This window comes from Anomalospiza imberbis, chromosome Z (genome assembly GCF_031753505.1).
Source record: "Anomalospiza imberbis isolate Cuckoo-Finch-1a 21T00152 chromosome Z, ASM3175350v1, whole genome shotgun sequence".
Lineage (NCBI taxonomy): Eukaryota > Metazoa > Chordata > Aves > Passeriformes > Viduidae > Anomalospiza > Anomalospiza imberbis.
Window position 1 is genome coordinate 8,986,667 of NC_089721.1, and position 21,402 is coordinate 9,008,068.

Below are 21,402 nucleotides of genomic sequence, written 5' to 3' on the forward strand. Positions count from 1 at the left end.
AGGAAGATCATAACCCTGAGCAGAGCACAGGGCAGACAGGCTGCATGGTGGGTCGACCTCCATGTACACAAACCCATGTAGTTCCCCCATACTGCAGCCACTGTACTGCTTGTGTTTGCACTGCCATGCAAAACCCAACTGCACTGCTCACCCCAGACACCCCAGCTACCTCAGAGGGAAACTCACTGTACTGCTCACCCCAGACCCCCCCCCCCAAAAGCGCACACTAAGGAAAACACATCATACCCTTCGCTCCAGACCCCACAGCCGTGAACCACGGAGGGAAACTGCACACCCCAGACCCCGCTGCACTCAAAGCGCCGCCGGCTCCGCGCACGCGCGGCGCTGTTCACGGGCCTTGACCGCGGTCCCGTGCCCGCACGTGCCCGCGCCGGCCCCGTGAGGGGAGCTCACGCGGGGCTCGGCGCATGCGGCCGCGCGCTCCCTGCCGCGTGCCTCCCGCGCCCGCCGGGCCGTGGCCGCGTGCCGTGGCTATATTTAGTGGCAGGGGCCGGTGCTGGCGCGGTGCACGGCCCACCTGGCACCGCCGTCGGGACCGCCTGGGCCCCCGCCAGCCGCCGCGCAGGGGACCGCAGCCCGCCGGGGAGAATGGCGGCTCTGTTCATCCCCCGGCTCGGTGGCGCTGACGGCGGGGGGCCCTCGGGAGCTGTGTGGGGCTGTGGCAGAGCCCAGTCACTTCCCACACATACACACCCAGTATAGTATGGGGAATGTTTTCGGGGTGTAAATGAGCCTTAAAATTGTTGATACTGCTGCTTCCTGCCTCTGAGGCTCAGTGTGGGCTGAGGCCACACTTGAACTCAGGACAGCCCTGCCTTGGGGATGTGTACCCCAAAGAGAGTTGGGTGTCCCTGGCGAGGTGGGGACGCTAAAGAGGGGCCGGGGATCCCCAGGACATCATCCCCCAGGGCTTGCCCAGAGCAGTTCCACAGGGAGTGCTCTACTGGGCACAGGGCACGGGCTGGCACGCGAGGTCAGGGCCGGTCACCTGCCATCGTGTTTATTCCTGTGCCAGGTTTGTCAGTCCCCGAGCAGCGGCAGGGCAGGACAGTGGGCACAGCCCCATGGGGCCGAGGTGGGGGGCGGGGAACGGGGGCCAGCGGCTGTTTTGGTTCCTCAGCCGGAGAGGATCACGAATGACGCAAGTTCCCAAAAGAGCCGGGCGGGGGGGCTGCGAGGGATGTGTCAGCCGGCCGCGAGAGGCAGCCAGATGTGCTGCAGCAGCTCCAGGGCTGCTGCCCGAGCTGAGGCTACCACAGCACAGCCCCACAGTGATGCCCCACAGACCACCACAGAGTGGTTTGCCCCACAGTGGGTGCGCACACTCGGGGTGGCATCGCCAGGCTCCCTGTCCCGCAGTGTACTTTGGTGCTGTAGGTGTCCCTTCAGTATCCCTCAGGCACCCATGCTGCCTAGCCAGGCTTTTGGTAAGCCTACGGGTGATTTGTGAGGAATCTGGGGATGCTCCTAGGAAGACCACCAAGGGATGCAAGCTGGCGCAGGGTCCCCAAGCTGCCGCCCCTTCAGCATGAGCTGGTGTAGGGGTGCGCCTCAGGGACCAGCACAGAGGCCATGGCTGAGCATGGGGGCATGACTAACAGCATGCAACCCAGAACCCTCACAGCTGCCAGCCCTGGGGGCACCCCGGCACCAACCCCTTGCCAGGGGCAGCAGGACTGATGCGGCCCCAGCATGGGGAAGCCATGAGATGAGCTCAGGACACGTCTCCCATCTCTCCCTCCTCCCCGCAGCTGTACAGCAGATGGGCTTGGAGGAGCCCCTGCTTGGCACGGGGCCGAGGGCCCGCAGGGAGGAGCGGTCCCCAGTGGGGGCCCCCCCGGCCCGCCGAGGCCAGAAGGACCGAGCACATCCCCAGCCAGGAAAAACAGAGGCCCCAGCGTGGAGCGCATGGTGCCCCGTCGGCGCACACCGCAAAGCACTGGAATAACAACCCTCACTCCCAAGCCTGCCGCCTGCTATCAAAGGGCCCTTCTTCTGCTTGGCCTCTGCAGGGATGGGGCTGGGGGCCCATCGAGGGCTGGTGGTGAGAGGAGGCTGCTGCTCCATGCCGGCGGGCACAGGCTGCCCCCAGCCAGGCGCCGGGCAAGTTCCGCCCCATCACCCTAGGGCAGCTGGGGGTCCCTGGGGCAAGCGGGCATATTCCAGTGCCAGGCCCAAGTGGTGTGGGGGTCACTTGGGTCAAGCCGTGAGCAGCAGTGTGTCCTCAGGAGCTCTGGGCACGTCCCTCCTGCTGCCCCAGGGGGGGCTGCGCTGGTCCTGCCCAGGTACGGTGCACCCCCGAGAAGCCCTGCGGCTAGCTTTGTCCTAAGTGGTGGCCCCACGACACCGGGACAAGATCAAGATGGCGCGGGGTACATGGACCCAAAAGTGCGGACAGCCTTGATCCTGTAGTGCACCGCGGGCACCTGTGTGTCCCTGTAGCCCCGCGTCCCCATCCCCCGACATTCCCATCCCTCCGCACTCCCGTCCCCTGCACCCCGTGCCCCACACAGCCCCGTCCCCCCTCACCGCACCCCCTCACGCCGACCGCGCCCCGCCCACTCCATCGAGGCCACGCCCATTAGCGTTTAACTCATCTGTTTGCCCCGCCCAGTTCCTGGTCTCTCGGCCAATGGGAGGCGCGCGCGCGCGCGGCTCCACCCCGGGGCGCGCGGCCGCCGTGCACCGTCTCCATGGAGAGAGGCGCGTCCCGCCGCGCGCACGCGCAATGGAGCCTGGAGGCGGCTGCGCCGGGGGCTGCGGCCCAGGCCGCGGGCAGCGAGACCCCGTGGGGTAACCCCGGTGGGGAGAGTCGGGGGACAGGGCCTGTGGAGCGCCAGGGGCCAGCGGGGAATGAGAAAATGGTGGTCCGGTCTGTGGGGAGGTCGCAGCAGGGGGCTGAGCCCAGGCAGGGGGTTGGGAAGCGTGTTTCTGCTGGAGGTCAAGGGAACAGAAGGGAGTTACACAGGGGGAGACCCCTCGAGATGACAGACCCAGCAGCGGCACTGCTTCTTTCCCCCAAAAGGAGATGAATCTCTTGTCCCTTGCCCCAGTGTGGAGGTGACACTGCAGAGGACCCGGGGTCGGGACGCTTCCTGTGCTGGTGGGGGCTGGGGACGTAGTTGGCAATGGCGGGTGCGCCCCGCTGCCTTTCTTCAGGGTCTGTTCCCACCTGCAGGGGCCCTCTGAGAAGCCGTGTGGGTCCCAGGTGCCATGGAGAGAGGCCACCGTTCAGGGTCCAGGGTGATGAGCCCCTGCCTGAGGTGCCCGTGAAGAGGCTCCCCTGCCGCGGTGATCCGCTGACAACCACCACCAAGAGGCTCCAGGAGATGTCAGACACAGCCAAGCCACCCCAGGAGATAGCAGACACAGATGAGCTGCCTACTGTGGCCCTACCACTCGTGCCCAGCAGGGTGCCATCCCCAGAGACTGGGAAGGATCGCTCTGGGATCAAGCTGCCTCCCTGGCTTGGAAAGTGGGGGACTAGCCCCAAGGAGGAGTCCCCCCCCACAGTGCCGGCGCTGCCCCCCACCCCACCCATGCCAGCAGAGAAGCCCAGCCAGTTGGTGCCCCAGCGGGGCCGCATGATCCATGACTGGCAGAAGGAGGTAACTCCATAAAGGAAAATGCCCCTCAGAGTTGGCCCCATCGTGTCCCACATGCTGATCTTGTGAAGCTCCCTGCTCCTGGGCAGACCCATCTCTTTAAATAGCCTCCTGGACGACCTTGAGCCCAGCAGGATAGAAAAGGGATGAAACTCAATAGCACAAAAGGCACAGGCAGGCACGTGGGGAGCAACAGTGAGGCAGGAGGGGAGCTGGGATCTCGCTACTGGGAAGCAGGAGCTGTGTGTCATGGCCCATCACAGTGATGTGGGGATGCTTGCTTGGGCAAGCCAAGCTGGGGGGCACCTGATGGACCAAACTGTGCCACAGCCTGGAGACTCCATGGGTTGTTCAAGTGCCATAAGAGTGCTTGCCCAGGGGCAGTCTGGGCACCCAGGTGCTTGTGACTGCCATACAAGGCTGGCTGACTTCCACCAGGCAGGACAGGTCAGCCCTGCCCAAGCTGTGTCCCTGCTCCAGCTTTCCCAGGCTTCTAGCCAGAAAGACTGTAACACCTCTTCACATCTTATGCCTCTAGGGCTATCAAAAGCCTAAAAGCCAGGAGCAGGCATGGGAAAGTGCAGCATGGTTTTCTGCCCCCTTCCACAGCCCCCACTGTCCATCCCTAGGTACTCGTGGATTCCCTGGACTCTCGACCAGGGAAGGTTTTGGGCAGTGAGGACTTGCAGCGTGGCTACCATGGACTGCCAATCCACCAGTTTCTCTCCTCGCTCACTGACAGCTCCCCCCCGAAGGACTGCCCACCTCTCAGGGCTGTGCTGCTGGGGCAAGGTGAGGCTGACCCCAACAAGCCATGTGCACCCCAAAAAGGCAGCACAGGAATGTTAGCTGGGAGGCTGATGGCACCTTCCCCTCTGCAGGGCAGCGGAAGGCCACACTGGCATCCATGCTCTATGAGAAATACAGGCAAGCCTGCACTCCCGCATGAGACCCACCCTTGGGGCTATGCCCCAGAGGAGGGGACCTGAGATGTGTGGGGTCTGCTCTCTCTGCAGTAAGGAGATGGAGGAGGAGATCCGTCCCCGCCCGAGGTGCATGGAATCTATCTCCACCACGCACCAGGACTACCGTGCCATGGGCTTCCAGTCCACACCCCAGCCCATCACCCAGGTACAGGCAGTAGACATCCCCCCTGCCAGTTACAGCAGCCTCCAGGAGGCTGCAAGGCTCAGTGTGACCTGCTGAGCATGCCATTCCCTCCGGCTCACATTCTGCTTCCACTGCAGCCTCACAACTACTTAACGGAGCAGCCAACCAGCTTCTGGCTGGAGCAAGCCCGCGGACTGCCGGTAAGGCCCCTACCACCCTGTCCGGCCAGTACCCTGGGAGTCTCAGCTGCTGACAGAGACCTCTCCAATTCTCTCCTCTCCAGGGTGTCACTGCCCTCTTCGGCAGAAACATTCCCTTCAAGAGGAATGCACACTTTTCCACTCCCATTACCATGTACTTAGGGCATCCCGAGCCCTTCAACCTCTGTGACCCCTATGACCCCCTGAGCAGCCAGTTCCAGCCCCACAGACAATAAAAAACAAGGAGTCACAGGTGGTCCCAGCATCCTTGTCCACCCCAAGGCTGTCCTCCAGCTGGATGTTTGGAGGGGGAGCACTGTGTCCCTGGGATCTCAAATCCCCTGAGAGCATGAAGCAAAATGGGAAACCCTTCCGCCCTGTTGGAAGTCACTGTTGACCCAAAACATATTGTGGTCCCAAGATTTCCTCCTTAGGCATGGAGGCAGAGCCCCTGGCACAGCCCCATCCCTTGGGACACGTCCCCTCCCGGCGCACACAGTGGGTGACACGCAGCCGCAGCCGTTGTTCCAGTCCCCAGGCACAGGTGTGTTCCAGTAAGAGGCGGCAGCAGGGCGGCCAGAGCATGAGCTCAGAGGAACGCACTGCAGCCCGCACGCCAAAGCAAACCCACGGCAGCCCTGCCTTCCCAGCACCGCCCAAGCCCTCAACAGCCGCTGCTGCGACTGCCCAGCATTGGCTCCCCATGCCCACACTCCTGCCCTATACCGCAGACAGACCCCCGGGATACGCTCTCTTGGGATGTTTCAGGCAGCTGTCGCCAGCCCAGGCTGAGTTCCATACTGGCATTCCCCCGGCCTCCCTCCCCACTTGGCATGCTGGGGCAGAGTGAAGCAGAGGCCACAGGACAGATGGATCTGGGGAAGTTTGTATTTCAACAAAATAGTTGCAGCGAGTCCTATATTTACACCTGAAGGAGGGATGGGTATTTACATGACCCGGTGGGGTTATATACAGGGGAAGGGGAGACTGGGGAGGGGGGGAGCTGCGGCATTGAAGCCTGACCTGGCCAAGGAGTCAGTCTTGGCAGGAATCCCCATTTCCCCCCACCCCAGGGAGGGGTTGACATGGGCACAACTTCTGCTGGGGGCCAGGTACTGAAAAGAGATGGCAAAGTGCCCTCCGGGGCAGCCAGGCCCCGGAGAAGCTCAGAGCCAGCTGAGCCACAGGAGAGAGGGCAGGGATGGCAGACCTCAGAGGGTGGGGGGAATACAATGTCTCTTGGGCTGGATGAGGGCTGGTTACCCCACTCCAGCAGAGGCTGTGGGGAAGGTGGGCTTTGCTGGTGCTGATGGAGGGGAGCAGACGGTGCTGTGGCCGCTGCCCCACCTTGCCCAGGCCCTGCTGAAGCAGGGGGGCTGCAGAGTCAGGTGGATGCAGTGATGGGGGGGGTGCCGGTGCATCCAGGGGTACCAGAAAGCACTGGTGTCCCCATTGAGCTGGGGGCTCTGCCACAGCCACTGGGCTCAAATGACTTAAGGGTCTTTCCTCTCGCCCAGCAGCCAGTATGTCCGCATCTTTCCCTTGCCCTGGAGGCAGAGGTGAGCAAGTTAGACCCTGCCTGGCCCTGGAGGTGCTTCTTGGGTGTCATCCCCAGCACTGAGAACAACAAGGGGTCCTGGCTCCAACCCACCTCCCCATCACATTCCCCTGTGGTTGTAAGGGGTGGTACCCCAGTGGCAGTGCTGTGCCCTCACCTTCATTTCTACGTCGCCACGCAGCTCCAGCTCAAAGCAGCCAAACTCATCCAGGACTTCTTTGGTGGCAGATGAGACATGGATCTTCAGGGCTGAATAGCACAGAGGAGCAAGAGAGGCATAGCTGGGTGCCACGGGAACAGGACACACCCCGTGGCTCTGGACTTCAGCTGCCCTGGCTTACCCTGGCCGTTGGATTCCATGCGGGACGCAGTGTTCACCGTGTCCCCGAAGAGGCAGTACCGTGGCATCTTCAGACCCACCACTCCAGCACACACGGGACCTGCAGGCACAGAGGCACTCGGGGATGCTGCAGGGCGCGTGGGTGGGTAGGCGAGCACCCCCCAGCTGGCTGGCATGGGGGCTCACCGGTGTGTATGCCGATGCGCAGGTGGAGCTGGTCGTTGGGACGGTGACGGATCTTGAAGGTTTTGACAGCCTCGAGCAGGGCTAGGGCCATACGAACAATCTCACGGGCATGCAGCTTCCCATTGCGCACTGGCAGCCCTGAGACCACCATGTAGGCATCTCCAATGGTCTCCACCTGTGGGGGCAGGGGGGTCAGGTACCATCTGGGCTCCTTGCTGCCTGCCTCACTCTGGGGGGCTGTGCTTGCTCACCACACCACTCACCTTGTAGACGTCAAAATTGTCAATAATGGCATCAAAGCAAGTGTAGAGATCATTCAGCAGCATCACGACCTGGATGGAACAAGGGTGTGTGTACATCTGGGAGAGGACATCCCCCGACCCCAGGGATGGCACTGCCAGGGTGTGAGACCTTCACTAGCCCCACAGAGGTGCTGCCCCCCAAGTCCTGCTCTCACCTGCATGGGAGTGCTCTCTGCTGAGAGGGCAGTGAAACCCACGATGTCACTGAAGTAGATGGTGACACTGTCAAAAGCCTCAGCCCGCACTGTCTCTCCACGCTTCAGCTGCTCTGCCACGGAACTGGCAAGGATAGTGGTGAGCTCCACCCCAAACCTGCCGTTGCCCTTGCAACCCTTGCCCCACACTACCATGGAAAGCTGGCAAGGGACCCCATATTTGCATAGCAGCAGGTGCATGCTGAACCCATGCCAACCCTCAGACCCACACACCCCCTCGTGTCCCTGTCTCACTGGGGCAGAATCTGGTAGAGGAGGTTCTCTGCCTTGCGCTTCTCCTCCAGGTAGGCCTGTGTCCTCTCTTCCACCAGCTTCTCCAGGTTGTTGGCATACTGTTCCATACGTGACAGCAGGTTGTCCAGGATGCTGGTGCTTCCCTCCCTGCCAGGGAGCAGTAAGTTGGCACTGTGGGAAGAGGTGACCCCCCACCACCACCCCCATGGCTGTCCCCACTCCCACCCAGGGCCACCATTCCTGCATGCCAACCACCCACTTGTTGAATCTACGGATGAAGATCTTGATCTGACTGAAGTCAGGGCGCTCGGCCGGCTCCTGCGCCCAGCAGCGTTCCATCAGTACTGCCAGCTCCTCGCTGTGCACCCCGATGTCGATGGAGGGGCGGAAGAAGGGCTTCTGGCTGTTACGCACCTTCTGCACGATCTCTGCCGGGGTGTGGCCAACAGTGAGCACCAGACTTCCATGGTGGGGCAGGACCTCCACACACGTGCTCTCCATCCTCACCTTTAGGGCTCAGGTCCATGCCCTCAATGTAGAAGGGGCCGTTGCGCAAAGCAACCTCCTGCACGATGATGCCGAAGCTGTAGACATCAGCTTTCTGCATGCCCGGGGTGGGTAGGTGTCCCTTTTGCAGCAGCTCTGGGGCTGTCCACAGCTTCTCTGGTGGGACAAAGAAACGGAGCAGTGAGACAGGGCCACCCCATCCTCCTGATCCTCCCAGGTAGGCACTCACTGGCATAGAGTGCATGCGTGTCCTCATTGTCGCTGGGCGAGCGGAAGCTGGCCAGGCCATAGTCGGTGATCTTCAGCACGAAGCGGCTGTCCACCACGCAGTTGGATGACTTGAGGCTGCCGTGATGGCCAATGATGCTGTTGTGCAGGAAGGCCATTCCCTGGGACAGATGGACACAGTGAAGCTCATATCTCTTAGGCACCTCTCCCCATCCCCTCACACCCCTCAGCTGGATACCTTGACAATGTCATTGATGAGGGAGTAGCGAAACATCCAGTCCAGGTTGATGCTCTCATTCTCCAGGACATCCTGCAGTAGCACATTGAGTGGACCCCACCAAGCACCCAGGTCATGGTGATGGCAGCCTCACCAAATGCCCAGCTTGGGGGGTCTGCAGCACCCACCCCCACCCCTCCACTGGCCTCTGACAGCTGCTTGGACAGCTCAGCTGTGAGCATTGCTGGGAGGGCTCTGGCGGCCACCAGCATCCACAGCCCTGTCCACAACACACAGCCCAGCTGGGTCACCAGGAATGTCTAAATGTCACCTGCAGTGTCCCCAAGCCCTGCTACCTGCAAGCTGCCCCGTGGGCAGTACTCAGTGATGATGCAGATGTTGGGGGGGTCGATGCACGCCCCGATGAAGCGGGTCAGGTGGTTGAACTGGATGTCTCGCATCTGCAGGTGTAAGTGGACCCAAGACAATTTTGAGGTCAAAGGGCATGAGCTGTTAGGAGGGTGCTCCTGCTACTCTCCCATCTGCCCAGGACCAATCCCTGCACTCCCAAGTGGGTTGCCCACCCTAGCCCATACCCCAAACCTACATGCTTTAGCTCGAAGAGCACCTGCCGTGTCAACTCGATGCGCTTCTTGTTGATGTGCTTAATGGCCACAACATTGCCCTGGGGTGTTTGGGAAGGGGAAAAGGTCAATGTCCACTGGATGAATTTGCGAAGGGGAGGAAAGTGCCAGCATCCTGTGGGATGGGGGTGCAGCCAAGTGGGAGCACAGCAGAGCTGGGGTATTTCAGGGGGAGGACTCAGCTCCCTGCCTGATGCACTGACCTTGAAGTGGCCGGTGTTGGCAAAGATCTGGTACTTGCCATGGGTAGTCATCAGGGAGCCATAGCTGGAGCCACGCTGTGGGAAGGAGGGGATTAGGGAGAGGACCCCTGGGGTGGAGGGATGGCCTGCACCAATGGAGCAGGGCAGGGACATCCAAGGTGTTCAGGGATGGCGCAGGATGGGCTCTAAGGGTCAGGACAAGCTCTGCATGCTCTGTAGGAAAGGTGAAGACTCCAGGATGAGGCATGGTGAACTGCACGGAGTGTAGGACTTGGATAAGTTATGTCTGATGGGGATGGAGGGCAACGTAGGGGCTTGATGAACTATGGTGCTACATAGAGGATTCAGGGCTGTGTAGAGGAAGGATCTCCTGTGGCTCTGCAGGGGATGGAAAGTCATGCCAGGGATGGATAGAGTAAATCTCTATAGGGAATGGAGAGCTATGTAAGGATGAAGGGCTGTGTTGAGGAGAGATTCAGTGGGGCTGTGGCTCTGTAGGAAACAGAGGGTCATGAAAGGGATCCACAGGGAGCGGTGTGATGCAGGGAGGGAGGGCAGCACAGGGGCAGGGGTGGTGCCTCAGGGATGGCTCTTCTCACCAGGGACAAGGTGAGCCGGCTGCCTGCTGCCTTGTGGTACCGCTCAGGACTTCCAAACTGCAGCTCATCCCAGCGGATCCTCCAGAGCATGCTGGCAAGCTCCTTCTCCAGCATCAGCTTCCTGGGGGACACATAAGGGTCAGGCCCCCATCCCCTCTGTCCTGCCTGCCTGCCCATCAGACAGAGGTTCCCCTGGTCCTGACTGACCTGAAGATGAGGAAGCTGGAGATGCCAAACATGACAAAGGTGAGGCCAGTGCCCAAAGCCACGATGGCCAGCATAGAGAGGGGGGCTGCAGGTAGGAGAGGATGTGTCAGGATAGCCCAGCTGGCTATGACAGCCAGACTGACATGCACCCGTATGGAAGCTTGCGGGGGTCCAAGGGATGTGGGGACCCAGGACACCCACTTTTATCACAGGAGGGGTCATCCACATCAAAGACACAGGGAGGGTTGTCCAAGGGGGGAGCCCCCTTCACCCAGGGGATGGGTCGTCCCAGCCAGTGGATTTGCTTCTCCACACCCGAGTAGTGTCCCACCACCTAAGGCAGAGAGAGATGAGGCCACCCCCAGACCCCACCATCCCATCCCAGAACCCAAGCCAAGGGGAACCTCCCCCCACCTCATACTGCCCGGTCTTGGGGTCACTCATGGCCCATAGGTTGAAGTCAGTGTCCCGGTCATTGTTGCTGTCCATGCTCACAAGCCCTGTGACACCTGTCAGAAAATTAAGATGCAGGTGGGATGGGGACTGAGTTCCACCACCCTCACAGCACCCACAACCCAGCTGCCTCCATCCCAGTGTTACCCTGGAACTTGCGGTCCCGCATCTTCTCGATGATGTGGGTGGCGTTTTTCTTGGAGCCGCCCTCACGCAGAGTCTCATTCAGCACCATGGCGTACAGCAGCATTCCATCATAGAAACACCCCGCCACCAGGTTCATCTGCAAGGGGGAATCTGAGCACTCCCACAGCCACGCACACGGGAACATCCCAGAACCTTCACACCAGGACCATGCACCCACCCACCGCCCCATAACCACTCTGGGGCCAACACACACCCTGCAGGGATGGCAGTGCCTGTGGCTGTTCCCACCAGGGATGACCCCTCTGACATTTTCTGTGGCTGTGTCCCACCCTCTGCATCCTGGTGAGGTGCCTCAGACCCATGTGAAGGGACCCCACCACCCCAGCATGCAGGGGGACTCACTCACCAGGGAGTAGTTGAGCTGTACCCCAAATTTCTGCTTAGCTCGCAGGATGAGCTGGGTTTGGAAATGCTGGTACTCAGGGTTTTGGGGCTCATAGTAGGTGATCACCAGCACCATCTGCAACCAAGTACAGCACCTTGATTCACACACTGGGGCCAGGCTGGGGAGGTTTGTCCCCAGGCAGGTGGGCACAGCTCACCTGGAAAGCCTCACGCAGTCCCGAGTCCTGGCCCGGGCTCTCCTGCCAGGGCTTGAAGGGGTCACGGGCAGAGTCTCCCCGTAGGCTCTCCCCGAAGACATCCAGGTAGAAGAAGACATAGTCGCCATTGGTGAGGTTCTCCTGTTGCGCCAGCTGCATGATCTGCCGCAGCATCTCTGGCGGCCCACAGAGATACACCACTGCCAGAGAGAGGCAGGGGCTTCAACAGGGCAGGGACACCCCATTGCACCCCAGGCACACAGCCAGGAATGGGACAGGTGGGGCATAGCAGCCCCAGGAGCACTGGGAGGCTGTGGGGGCGGGATGGAGCAGGCAGATGGGGCAGTGCTTGTCTCACCGCCTCCCTGCGAGCCATGGCCAGACCCACGGCCCCTGCTGGCACGGACCCACTCCTGCCCCATCAATCACCTCGGACTGAAGGGAGAGAGGAGAACAGGGAAAAACTTGCTCGAAATCATGAGGTGGATTCCCCAGGCACAGACCCCACACACCCTCATCCAGCAAAAGCCAGCCAGAGGATGTCTCCCCCCTGCATCAGCTTCCGGGCTGCTCCATGCCAGCCCTAGCCACAGAATCAGGGGGGCTGGGAGAGGCACTGGAGCCGTGCGCCGGAGGCCCCTGGGGAACCCGGGCTGTGGAATGGGACAAACCCATGTTTGGGTTCGTGGCCGGCTGTCTATGCAGCAGGAATGCGCAGGTTCCCACATTCCAGCACCTTCGGAGGCCACTAATTGGAAACAGAGCATCTCGCCGGTGTGACCCACACGGCAAGGGGGTGCCCGGGCCCCGTCAGGACGTCCTACCTGCCCCCACCCTCTGCTGGGGGCTCGGTCAACCCCCATGGGATGCCCACCCAAAGGCTGTGTGGGGCCGGCACGCCGCTGGCACAGGGCATCACAGGCTGTGGGGATGGGCGCCTGAAAGTGTCCGAACCCCCCGAGCAGGGGCCCTCCGTGCCCTTGCTGAGGATCCTGACACTGCCTCCTCCCTCCCCCCGGAAAACCAGGGCCCCCGCTCCAGCCAGTCTGGCTGGGAACCCAGGATTGAGCAACGGAGGAGGCGGCGGCAGCGGGTGCTGGAGGAATGTCACGCTTGGGCGCTGGCCCCGACACACGGCTCTTCTGCATGGGGCCCAGCGCCCCGGCTGCACCCGGGGAGTGGGGGGGCTGGGGACAGCAAGGAAGCGCCGCGTGCCGGGAAGGGGTCTCTGCTGCTGGAAGGCACCCAGCCACGCAGGCACCCAGCCATGTGGGCAGCAGGGCTGGCAGCGTCACCCACGGGGGCAGTGAGGAAGCCCACAGATGGGAGAAGAGACCCAGCACAGCCACCGTGGGCACAGGGAATCCACAGCAATGTGGGGAGCTGCTTCTGGGCACGGGGGAGGGAGAAATCGCAGCACCGTGGGCTGTATGTGAGCAACAGCCTGCTTCGGGGTTTGAAATGGTTTCCTCTGAATGCTGCAATACTTCAAATAAACACTCTTGGCTTCTCCACTTTGCTAGTCCTGCATCAAGAAATGTCCCCGGATTTCTCATCCAGGGTGGACAGCTCAGCACCTCCCCAACACGCAGAGCCTGAGGGTTCCACCCAAGGACACAGATGCGACCCTCCCCATCCCACCGCACCAAGAAAAGGCAGCCACAGGGGCTAGGGAGCCACAACAGCTGGTGGCAGATGGTGGGACACTGCAGGCAGCCAGCCCCTGCGGCGGCAGCAAAAGCCTGCCTGGTCAAAGGCCACCAAGAAAGGGGATGGACGGCGCCTAGATGGCTCCCTGGGGACAGGCTGCATGAGCTGTGCAGAAGGAAGGGTCAATGCTTGGGGCTCTCCCTGAGGCAGGCAGCTGCCTCCAGCTGGCAGCTTCCTGCACAAGCCAGCAGCGCCTTAGGGGGCTCACACACACCCCAGGGGCCGGCAAATGGCCATAGGCAGCCTCAGCATCACCCAGGACAAAGGGAATGAAATTCTGCAAGGCTGGAGTGCATCCACACCCCTGACATTTATTTAGGGGGTGTCTCTGGCATAGGTGGCAGAGTGCCAGGTCCCAGGGAAGGGGCAGGACCACAAGCATGCAAATGAGGTGGCAGAACACTGCTTCACCCTTGCATGATGGAAGATAACCCTGAAATGAGGGCAAATCCCAGGTTCAGGCAGAAAATCCCAGTCTCAAGCAGTCCCACCAGCACAGGGTACTGCAGCACAGAGACCATCGCCCTGGCCCAGGAGAGTGTGGGGGTGAAGACCAAATGCACTCCCCTCCTGCAGCACCACCCGGCCATCTCCCCAGGCAGGGCACCTGGGCTTTTTGCAGGCATATGCTCCGGTAATTCCCTCAACCACAGCACTAATTATATCAGTGCTTTTGCAAATGGCAGGAGAGACGTGGGCCCCTGCACGTCGCCCAGGCATCAGTGAGAGGGGCAATCCCACCCCCCGTCGTGCCCGTTCATTAGATCTGTGAATGTCAAGAACCAGCAGCGCTAGGGAAGCACAGAGGGGCAGGGAAGCATCTTTCTCTAAGAAATGTTCACCAAACTCCTGCCCATTACTTGGGAGAAGGAAGGTGACACCATGAAGGATGATACTGGTGTTATTGCACGTCATGGACATGGATACAGCTGAAGACCTTGCTTCCGTCTCCACGCCATTCCATGCAGGGGTCCCAACCCCTAGGACAGTCTTGCAAGTCTCCATTCCCTGCCCCACACACTTGGGCTAGGAAAGGGCCTATAACCAGCTCTGAGGCCCTGAGCACCCATCTCCGTTGGGGCCAAGCACTCAGCCCCACTCAGCCCCACACCCTGGCGCCATTTCTGAGCAGTGGCCAGAGAGGCCCAAACCCTCTCAACATCCCTGCCCATGGCAGGGGAATGGAACTAAATGATCTTTAAGGTCCCTTTCAACCCAAGCCTTTCCATGGTTCTGTGATACTATGACCCCAGCTTAGAAAGCCCTCAGGTCTCTGCCCATGCCTGGCCTTCTCCCCCAGCAGCCACGACCCCCTGCCTGCACCAGGAGGGATTAATTCCCATTGGGGTGATTTACAGCACCAAGATGGAAACATTGACGGGAATCACTGATTTCAGCCTTTCTTCCTGCAGAGTCCTTTGCCCTCATCCCATAAGAAGCTCCAAACCCCATGGCTGGTGATGGCACATGCAAGATGGCACATGCCCCATTCCAGTGGGGCAGCCATGGGATGCTCACTCCATGGACTCAGCCTCACTGGCCTCAATCCTGACGGGAACCCAGTCCAGCACCCCAAAGCACCTCCCCTCTACAGCCTGGTCCTGCCCAGCCTTGGACACAAGTCCTGCTGGCCCATCTGGCTCCACTTAACCGGGCTAGATGTCCTTCCTAATGACACAGCATCTCAGAATCCATTAAGAAGCATTGCAGAGTGGCTGACTCCAGGATTGATACACCCTGCTCATCAATAATGAAAGAGCATCAGGCTGCCCTTGCTCTCCAGCTGCCTCTGTAAGCCCCTCCATTTCCTCCCGCTCCCAATATAGCTGCTCTCCTGGGGCACTCACGAGGCACCAAATTGATTTATCCCTCCATCAGCAGGGTGGGGCTATCACAGCCCCTTCTGGGCGTGCAGCAGGGACAAGGCACAGCCCGGGGTGCCCAGCTGCCACTCCGGGGGGCTCTGCCAGAGCACAGCAAAGCCACCTAGGTATGTTGGCACCATGTTTCTCTAGGTATGTAACCACAGCTGATGCTGCTCTCCAGAGAGCCACATCCCCTCCATCAGCTTCAGCCTCCAAGGACATGCCTGGGTCACCCTGATCCTGCTAATACAGAGGCTGCCCCTCACAGCACGTGTCCCACCAAGCTGGGGGTCTGCCCCAGCTCTTGCTGGCAAAGGTTGACTGGACTGGGGGCCTGGGAGGGAGACACTGTTCCCCCTCCTCCTGCTGCATCCTGGCCCCTCCACTGACACAGTTTTTGGCCTGGGGAGGGGCTCAGGTTCTGTCTTGTCCCCTGTGAACGCACCTCCTGTGCAGGTCCGGCTGCTCCTCCAGCCCCACTGTGACAAAATGTGCTCAATCCTCACTGTGCCCCACACAGAGCCCATTTTGCCCACCTCTCCCTGTGCCCCACATGGGTCCCATTATGCCCTCAGCCCATCCTCATGCCCCGCACTGGTCCCACTGTGCCTCTAGCCCCTCCTTGTGCTCCACAGGGGTCCCACTCTTCCTCTGGCCCCTTGGCATGCCCTACCACAGGTGTCATGCTGCCCACCCCCTGCTGCACCCCACATGAGTCCCACCAGATCCTTGTTTCCTTGCTGTGCCTCACAAGGGTGCCATTTTGCTCTCAACCCCTCACAAGTCCCACTGTGTCCTCAGACCCTCATGGTGCCCCACAAAGGTGCCACTGTCTCCTTGGACTGTTGCTGCATCCCACATGATCACACTCTGTTCCCATCTCCTTGCTGCACCTTACATGTATCTCACTGCCCTCTCTGACACTTGCTGTGCCCTGCAAGGATCTCCATTGCCCCCTAATCCCTTGGTGTGCCCCAAACAGGTCCCACTGCCACCCCGGTCCCTTTTTGTGCCACACATGCACCCCACTGTATTCCCAGTCCTTTGCTGTGTCCTGCAGTGGTCCCGCTGTATCGCCATCCCCTCTCTGTGCCCCAGATGTGTCCTGCTGTTCCCTTAACCCCTTGCTGTACCGTACATGTCGTCCACGGTACCCCAGTCCCCTTGCTGCACCCCATCCTTCCCCCTGTTGTACCCCAGACGGCTCCAAAGCCCCCCACCGTCCCCCACACATATCCCATCGCACCCTCAGCCCCTCGCTGTGCCCCGCGGAGGATTTTGCCTCCCCCTCTCGAAGCCTTACGCAGATCTACCGAGGGGAGCCCCCCCCCGCTCTCCCTTCCTCCTTCCACTCCCACTCCGCCGGCCCTGCTCCCCGGGCGCTCAGCCCGATCCCGCCCGTGGTCATGGTGTCCCCCCGGCACCCCACGCCGCGCCACCCCACGCACCGCGCCCGTTGGCTTTGATGAAGTGGACGGCGGTGTCGGGGCCGCCCTCCTCGGGGGAGTAGATGTGGACGGTGACGGTGAGGTTGTTGCCATCCTGCAGCTCCTGGTAGACACCCTCGACGGTGAAGTAGTAGGGTCGATCGTCGGTCTTGCGGTCCACGTAGAGGAGCACGGCGCGAGCGCTCCAGTTGAAGTGCGCGTGGAGGTGGGAGACGAAGGCGCCCAGTTTGGGTGCCGAGGGCCCGGTGCGCACCGTCGTACTGTAGTGCTCCCGTTTGCGGCTGAAACCCGCGGCCACCGCCCCACCGGTGATGAGGGGCAACCGCCAGTGAGAGGCGAAGCGCCCCACGGACGCGGCGGGGTACACGCAGCCCGGCCCGAACAGCACGTCGGGGTCGTGGTAGAGCTTCAGGTCCACGGCGTTCAGCGGTGCCACGTACTCGGAGCAGGCGCCCTCCAGCTCCGAGCTCATGAACTCGACGCGCACCGAGAAGGGCCGCGGCAGCAGCGGCGGCTCGCCCCGCTCCAGCGCTTCCAGCGCCAGGCTGAGCGCCGGACCCACGCGCGGCCAAGCCCACGCGTAGCTCACGTTGCGTTCCGGCAGCACCACCGCCACCGTCAAGTTGGCGGGCGCCCCGTCGGGGGTCGCCGCCCGCCGCCCCGCGCCCGTCGGTACCGGCAGCAGCAGCAGCGCCAGCAGCGGCAGCGGCAGCGGCGGAGCCATGGGCCGCGCTGGCTCCTCCGCCCCGGCCGCCGCCCGCCGCTCCGGCGCCCCCGCCGCGCCCCCGCCCCGCCGACCGCCACCGACCGCCCTCCCCCGGGGGGGCGGCGCCGCCGGTCCCCGCCCGGCCGGACGGGCACGGGGATGGGCGGCACCGCGACGGGGCAGGGGGCGGTGTCCCCGGAGAGGGGGGGCCAGGGGTGGGGCTAGCGGGGAGGGGGGCGCTGGTTGGGGTGGTGGGGGGATGTCGGGGTGTTCGGCGTATCTCGCTTCCAGATTGGCGAAGTGCTACGCGATCCCCAGCGGTGGGTTAGAGACCGCGGTCCCCAGCTCCGGCGGCCCCTAGTAGGCAGGGACTGAGGGAGGGGGTGCCCGTGTTTTAGGGTGTCCGGGAGGGGAGGTAGGGAGGGACATCCGCGTTCGGGACCGAGGGAGGTGTACTTCGGTTCTGGTGAGGTGCAGTGAAGGGGAATCTGAGAAGAGGACATCGGTTTGGGGCAGGGGACTGGGGTGCCCAGCTTCTGGGTGGAGGGGTTGGGGGCGGGCTCAGGGGTCCCATCGGGGGATTAAGGGAGGGAAGTCCCCAGAGGTGGTGGCTCCCAGTGGGCAGGGATTGAACAGGGAGTACGTGGGATCTAGGGTCCGTGAGGGGAATCGGGGAGGGAGCATTAGAGTTTGGAGTGTCCCCATCGGGTGGGGGATTGAGAAAGAGATACCTGGGGTAGGGGAGCTGCAGTGAGAGAGCATCCAGGTTCTGGGGTACCCCAATGACTAGGGACTGGGGAGGGGATGTCTCATGCTGGAGGTCCCCAGGGTTTGGGGAAGTCACTGAGGTGTGGGGGATGTGCATGATGAGGCAAAGGTGTAGCCTGGGGAGGGATGTGAGGATGTGAAGGGATACATGGCTGTGGGGTACAGCCAGCTGGAAGGGGAGGGAATATCCTGGGTGTGAGTGTCCTCACAAGGGATTTTTGGGAGGTCTTAAGTTGTCGGATAAAGGAGGAAACAGGCTCTGAGGAGGGGTTGCCCGGGATCTGGCTGCCTCCCTTGTGTGGGCTTCCAGTGCTTTGGCCTTGGGTATCTCCCCTGGTGGAAGGGTAGGAAGTTGGAGATGTCCTCGGGGATTTGGGATGCAGGGAGGCACCTGGGGATTTGGACCCTGAGAACTGGGATGCCCTGGAGAACCCGACGTCGCCGAGACCCAGTGTTTCCCCAACAGTGGAGGGTGCACTGGAACCCGTGCCACCGGGACCTGTCCAACACGAGCCCTGATGGGGCAGGGGGAGCTGAGGGCAGGGGATGGCAAGGGGCTGGATTCCACAGGCATTTCACCACTGCAGCTTTTGGGGCTTCAACCCCTCTGCTAGGGGACACAGGCCTGTGGGCTGCTGGGGTAGGAGGGTGGATGCACAAGGGAGCGCTCGGAGTGCAATGAGCCTTGCACAAGCCCCCATGGCACCGTGGGACTGGGATAACGCGGGCAGAGCGGGGCTGCCGGTCCTCCCGGGAATTTGGGAAGGACCTAAGGATACGTCATGGGCTGCCATGGGGGGCCGCCCAGCCAGAGAGGACACAGAGGTGCCGTGCGTTTGTTTGCAGGGCGCTTCGGTGGGGCAAGGGGGGCTCGGTGGAGGCAGCATGCCTGCGGTGCATTCCTGGCATTCCCAGCCTGCTGCCTGCTCCCATCGGGCGGGGGTGGGGGGCGATAGAGACTGGAGGGGGGCGTTGGGGGTGGTGCCAGCCTCTTCCCCACGGTCAGAGCTGTGTGGGGCGGGATGCTTGTGTGTGGGAGCACGGGGGAGCGCACTGGCTGCACGGCGGCGCCGCAGATCTTGCCGGTGCCACTGGCCCTTCAAGGTCCTGTGTGGTTCAGATGCGTGAGGGGTGCTGCGCTGAGCGGCGGGCAGGGTGTCGCAGTCCCCTCCGGGATTTTGGGGCAGGCCACCAGAGCAGAGCAGCACCATGGGCATGGCACCACAGCGTGCCCTGGCATGGCTCCTTCCACTTCTGGGGTTGTCGGGAATCACAGTCCCTCTCGCTGCCCCTACACTCACAGTGCAGATGTCGCCACCAGGAGTGAAGCTCGTGGGGTCACGGAGCTCGGCTCCCCCAGCCCGGCACAACCCGAGACGAAGAGATTGCATTGCCAGCTATAAATACCTCGGCCCAGTGTAGTACGGAGCTGGCAGCGGAGCCTGAGCCGAAGGACAGTGAAATCCAAGCGACAGCAATTACATCCAGAAATGAGAAGCTGGAAAGATCTGGAAGAGCTTCCCCATGGAGAGTGGGGCTGGGCATGGCGGGGTGGTGATGGTCCCACTGGAGAGCACAGGGTCAGAGAAATCAACCCTGCTCACGGGACACAGATAGTGGCACACCTTCTACCCTGCAGGTGCCCCCAGACCAGCCCTGTGGCTCCTGTCCTGAGGCTCCGGTGGCACAGGCCGGGGGCAAAGGGGACACAGAGGGACTGACAACAGACTGAGTGGGAAAAGCCCCCGCAGCGACCTTCCCGGGAGGTGGTGCTGCTCCCGCAGGACCTGCGGCAGGCGGGATGCCGCCAGCGGAGGAACGACTCTGGTAAAACAAAATACAGATATGGGGGAGAAAAGCAGAGGGAGTGGAGGCAATGAGGGAGAAGCCAGTGGGGATTGGCTTATGGAGGGATGGGGTGAGTGAGATGCCCGTGACGGGGAATGTGAGTGCGGCGGCATCCCGTGTGTGCGGGTGTGAGCCACCAGAGGGGGCTCGGCCACCGCCGCAGGGCCGCACACCCGCGGCGACACCGCAGGAACACCGCGGGGACACGGCAGGGACACCGCGGGGACACCGCACACACACCATACACACACCCCATACACACACCCCATACACACACCATATACACAACCCATACACACACACCATACACACACCCACCATACACACCCACCATACACACACACCATACACACACCATACACACACCATACACACACCATACACACACCCCATACACACACCATACACACACACACCATACACACACACCATACACACACCATACACACACCCCATACACACACCATACACACACACCATACACACACCATACACACACCATACACACACCATACACACACCATACACACACACCATACACACACACCATACACACACCCCATACACACACCATACACACACCATACACACACCATACACACACCATACACACACCTTACACACACCATACACACACCATACACACACCATACACACACCATACACACACACCATACACACACACCATACACACACCATACACACACACCATACACACACACCATACACACACCCCATACACACACCATACACACACCATACACACACCATACACACACCATACACACACACCATACACACACCATACACACACACCATACACACACCCCATACACACACCATACACACACACCATACACACACCATACACACACCATACACACACCATACACACACCCCATACACACACCATACACACACCATACACACACCATACACACACACCATACACACACCATACACACACCATACACACACCATACACACACCCCATACACACACCATACACACACACCATACACACACCATACACACACCATACACACACCATACACACACCCCATACACACACCATACACACACCATACACACACCATACACACACACCATACACACACCATACACACACCATACACACACCATACACACACCCCATACACACACCATACACACACCCCATACACACACACACCATACACACACACCATACACAGATCATACACACACCATACACAGATCTTATCATGCCTTATGGTTTTTCTAACTCCCTTGCACATTCCCTATCCCATGGTTTCACACTGAGTTTTATTGGCATCCCACACCTTGGGATGGCAATCTTCCCTTGCACTGGGCTGTACCCAGCACCGTGGTCCTGGTGGTCTCTAGTGGTACATGGCTATCTGTGGTGGTCCATGGCAGTCCATCAGCAGTGTGGTGATGCATCCCCCCTTTTCCAGGCTGCACTGAATTCTGAGAAAT

General features: G+C 61.2%; 2 protein-coding genes across 3 annotated transcripts; one reads left to right on the forward strand and one right to left on the reverse strand.

Annotated features, from left to right (window-relative positions):
- Window positions 1-2,734: 2,734 nt before the first annotated feature.
- LOC137464735 (uncharacterized) lies at window positions 2,735-7,319 on the forward strand. The gene is made up of 6 exons (XM_068176190.1): window positions 2,735-2,814; window positions 3,200-3,629; window positions 4,256-4,418; window positions 4,508-4,757; window positions 4,874-4,936; window positions 5,020-7,319. The coding sequence occupies exons 1-4, from the start codon at window positions 2,750-2,752 to the stop codon at window positions 4,573-4,575; spliced, it is 726 nt and encodes a 241-aa protein (XP_068032291.1). The 5' UTR covers window positions 2,735-2,749; the 3' UTR covers window positions 4,576-4,757; window positions 4,874-4,936; window positions 5,020-7,319.
- Window positions 5,807-17,375, reverse strand: NPR2 (natriuretic peptide receptor 2). Of its 2 annotated transcripts, XM_068176185.1 has the most exons (22): window positions 16,602-17,374; window positions 11,579-11,778; window positions 11,383-11,496; window positions 10,977-11,112; window positions 10,791-10,885; window positions 10,578-10,710; window positions 10,377-10,461; window positions 10,170-10,290; window positions 9,571-9,645; window positions 9,331-9,408; window positions 9,080-9,184; window positions 8,745-8,816; window positions 8,508-8,667; window positions 8,279-8,434; window positions 8,031-8,199; window positions 7,772-7,918; window positions 7,478-7,601; window positions 7,284-7,352; window positions 7,021-7,195; window positions 6,836-6,934; window positions 6,652-6,743; window positions 5,807-6,483 (listed from the first exon to the last, which is right to left on the reverse strand). In XM_068176185.1, the coding sequence occupies exons 1-22, from the start codon at window positions 17,323-17,325 to the stop codon at window positions 6,430-6,432; spliced, it is 3,183 nt and encodes a 1,060-aa protein (XP_068032286.1). In that variant the 5' UTR covers window positions 17,326-17,374; the 3' UTR covers window positions 5,807-6,429. The 2 variants fall into 2 exon arrangements, with proteins under 2 accessions (XP_068032286.1, XP_068032285.1); XM_068176184.1 differs by having other exon boundaries at window positions 9,331-9,645; window positions 16,602-17,375.
- Window positions 17,376-21,402: the final 4,027 nt, after the last annotated feature.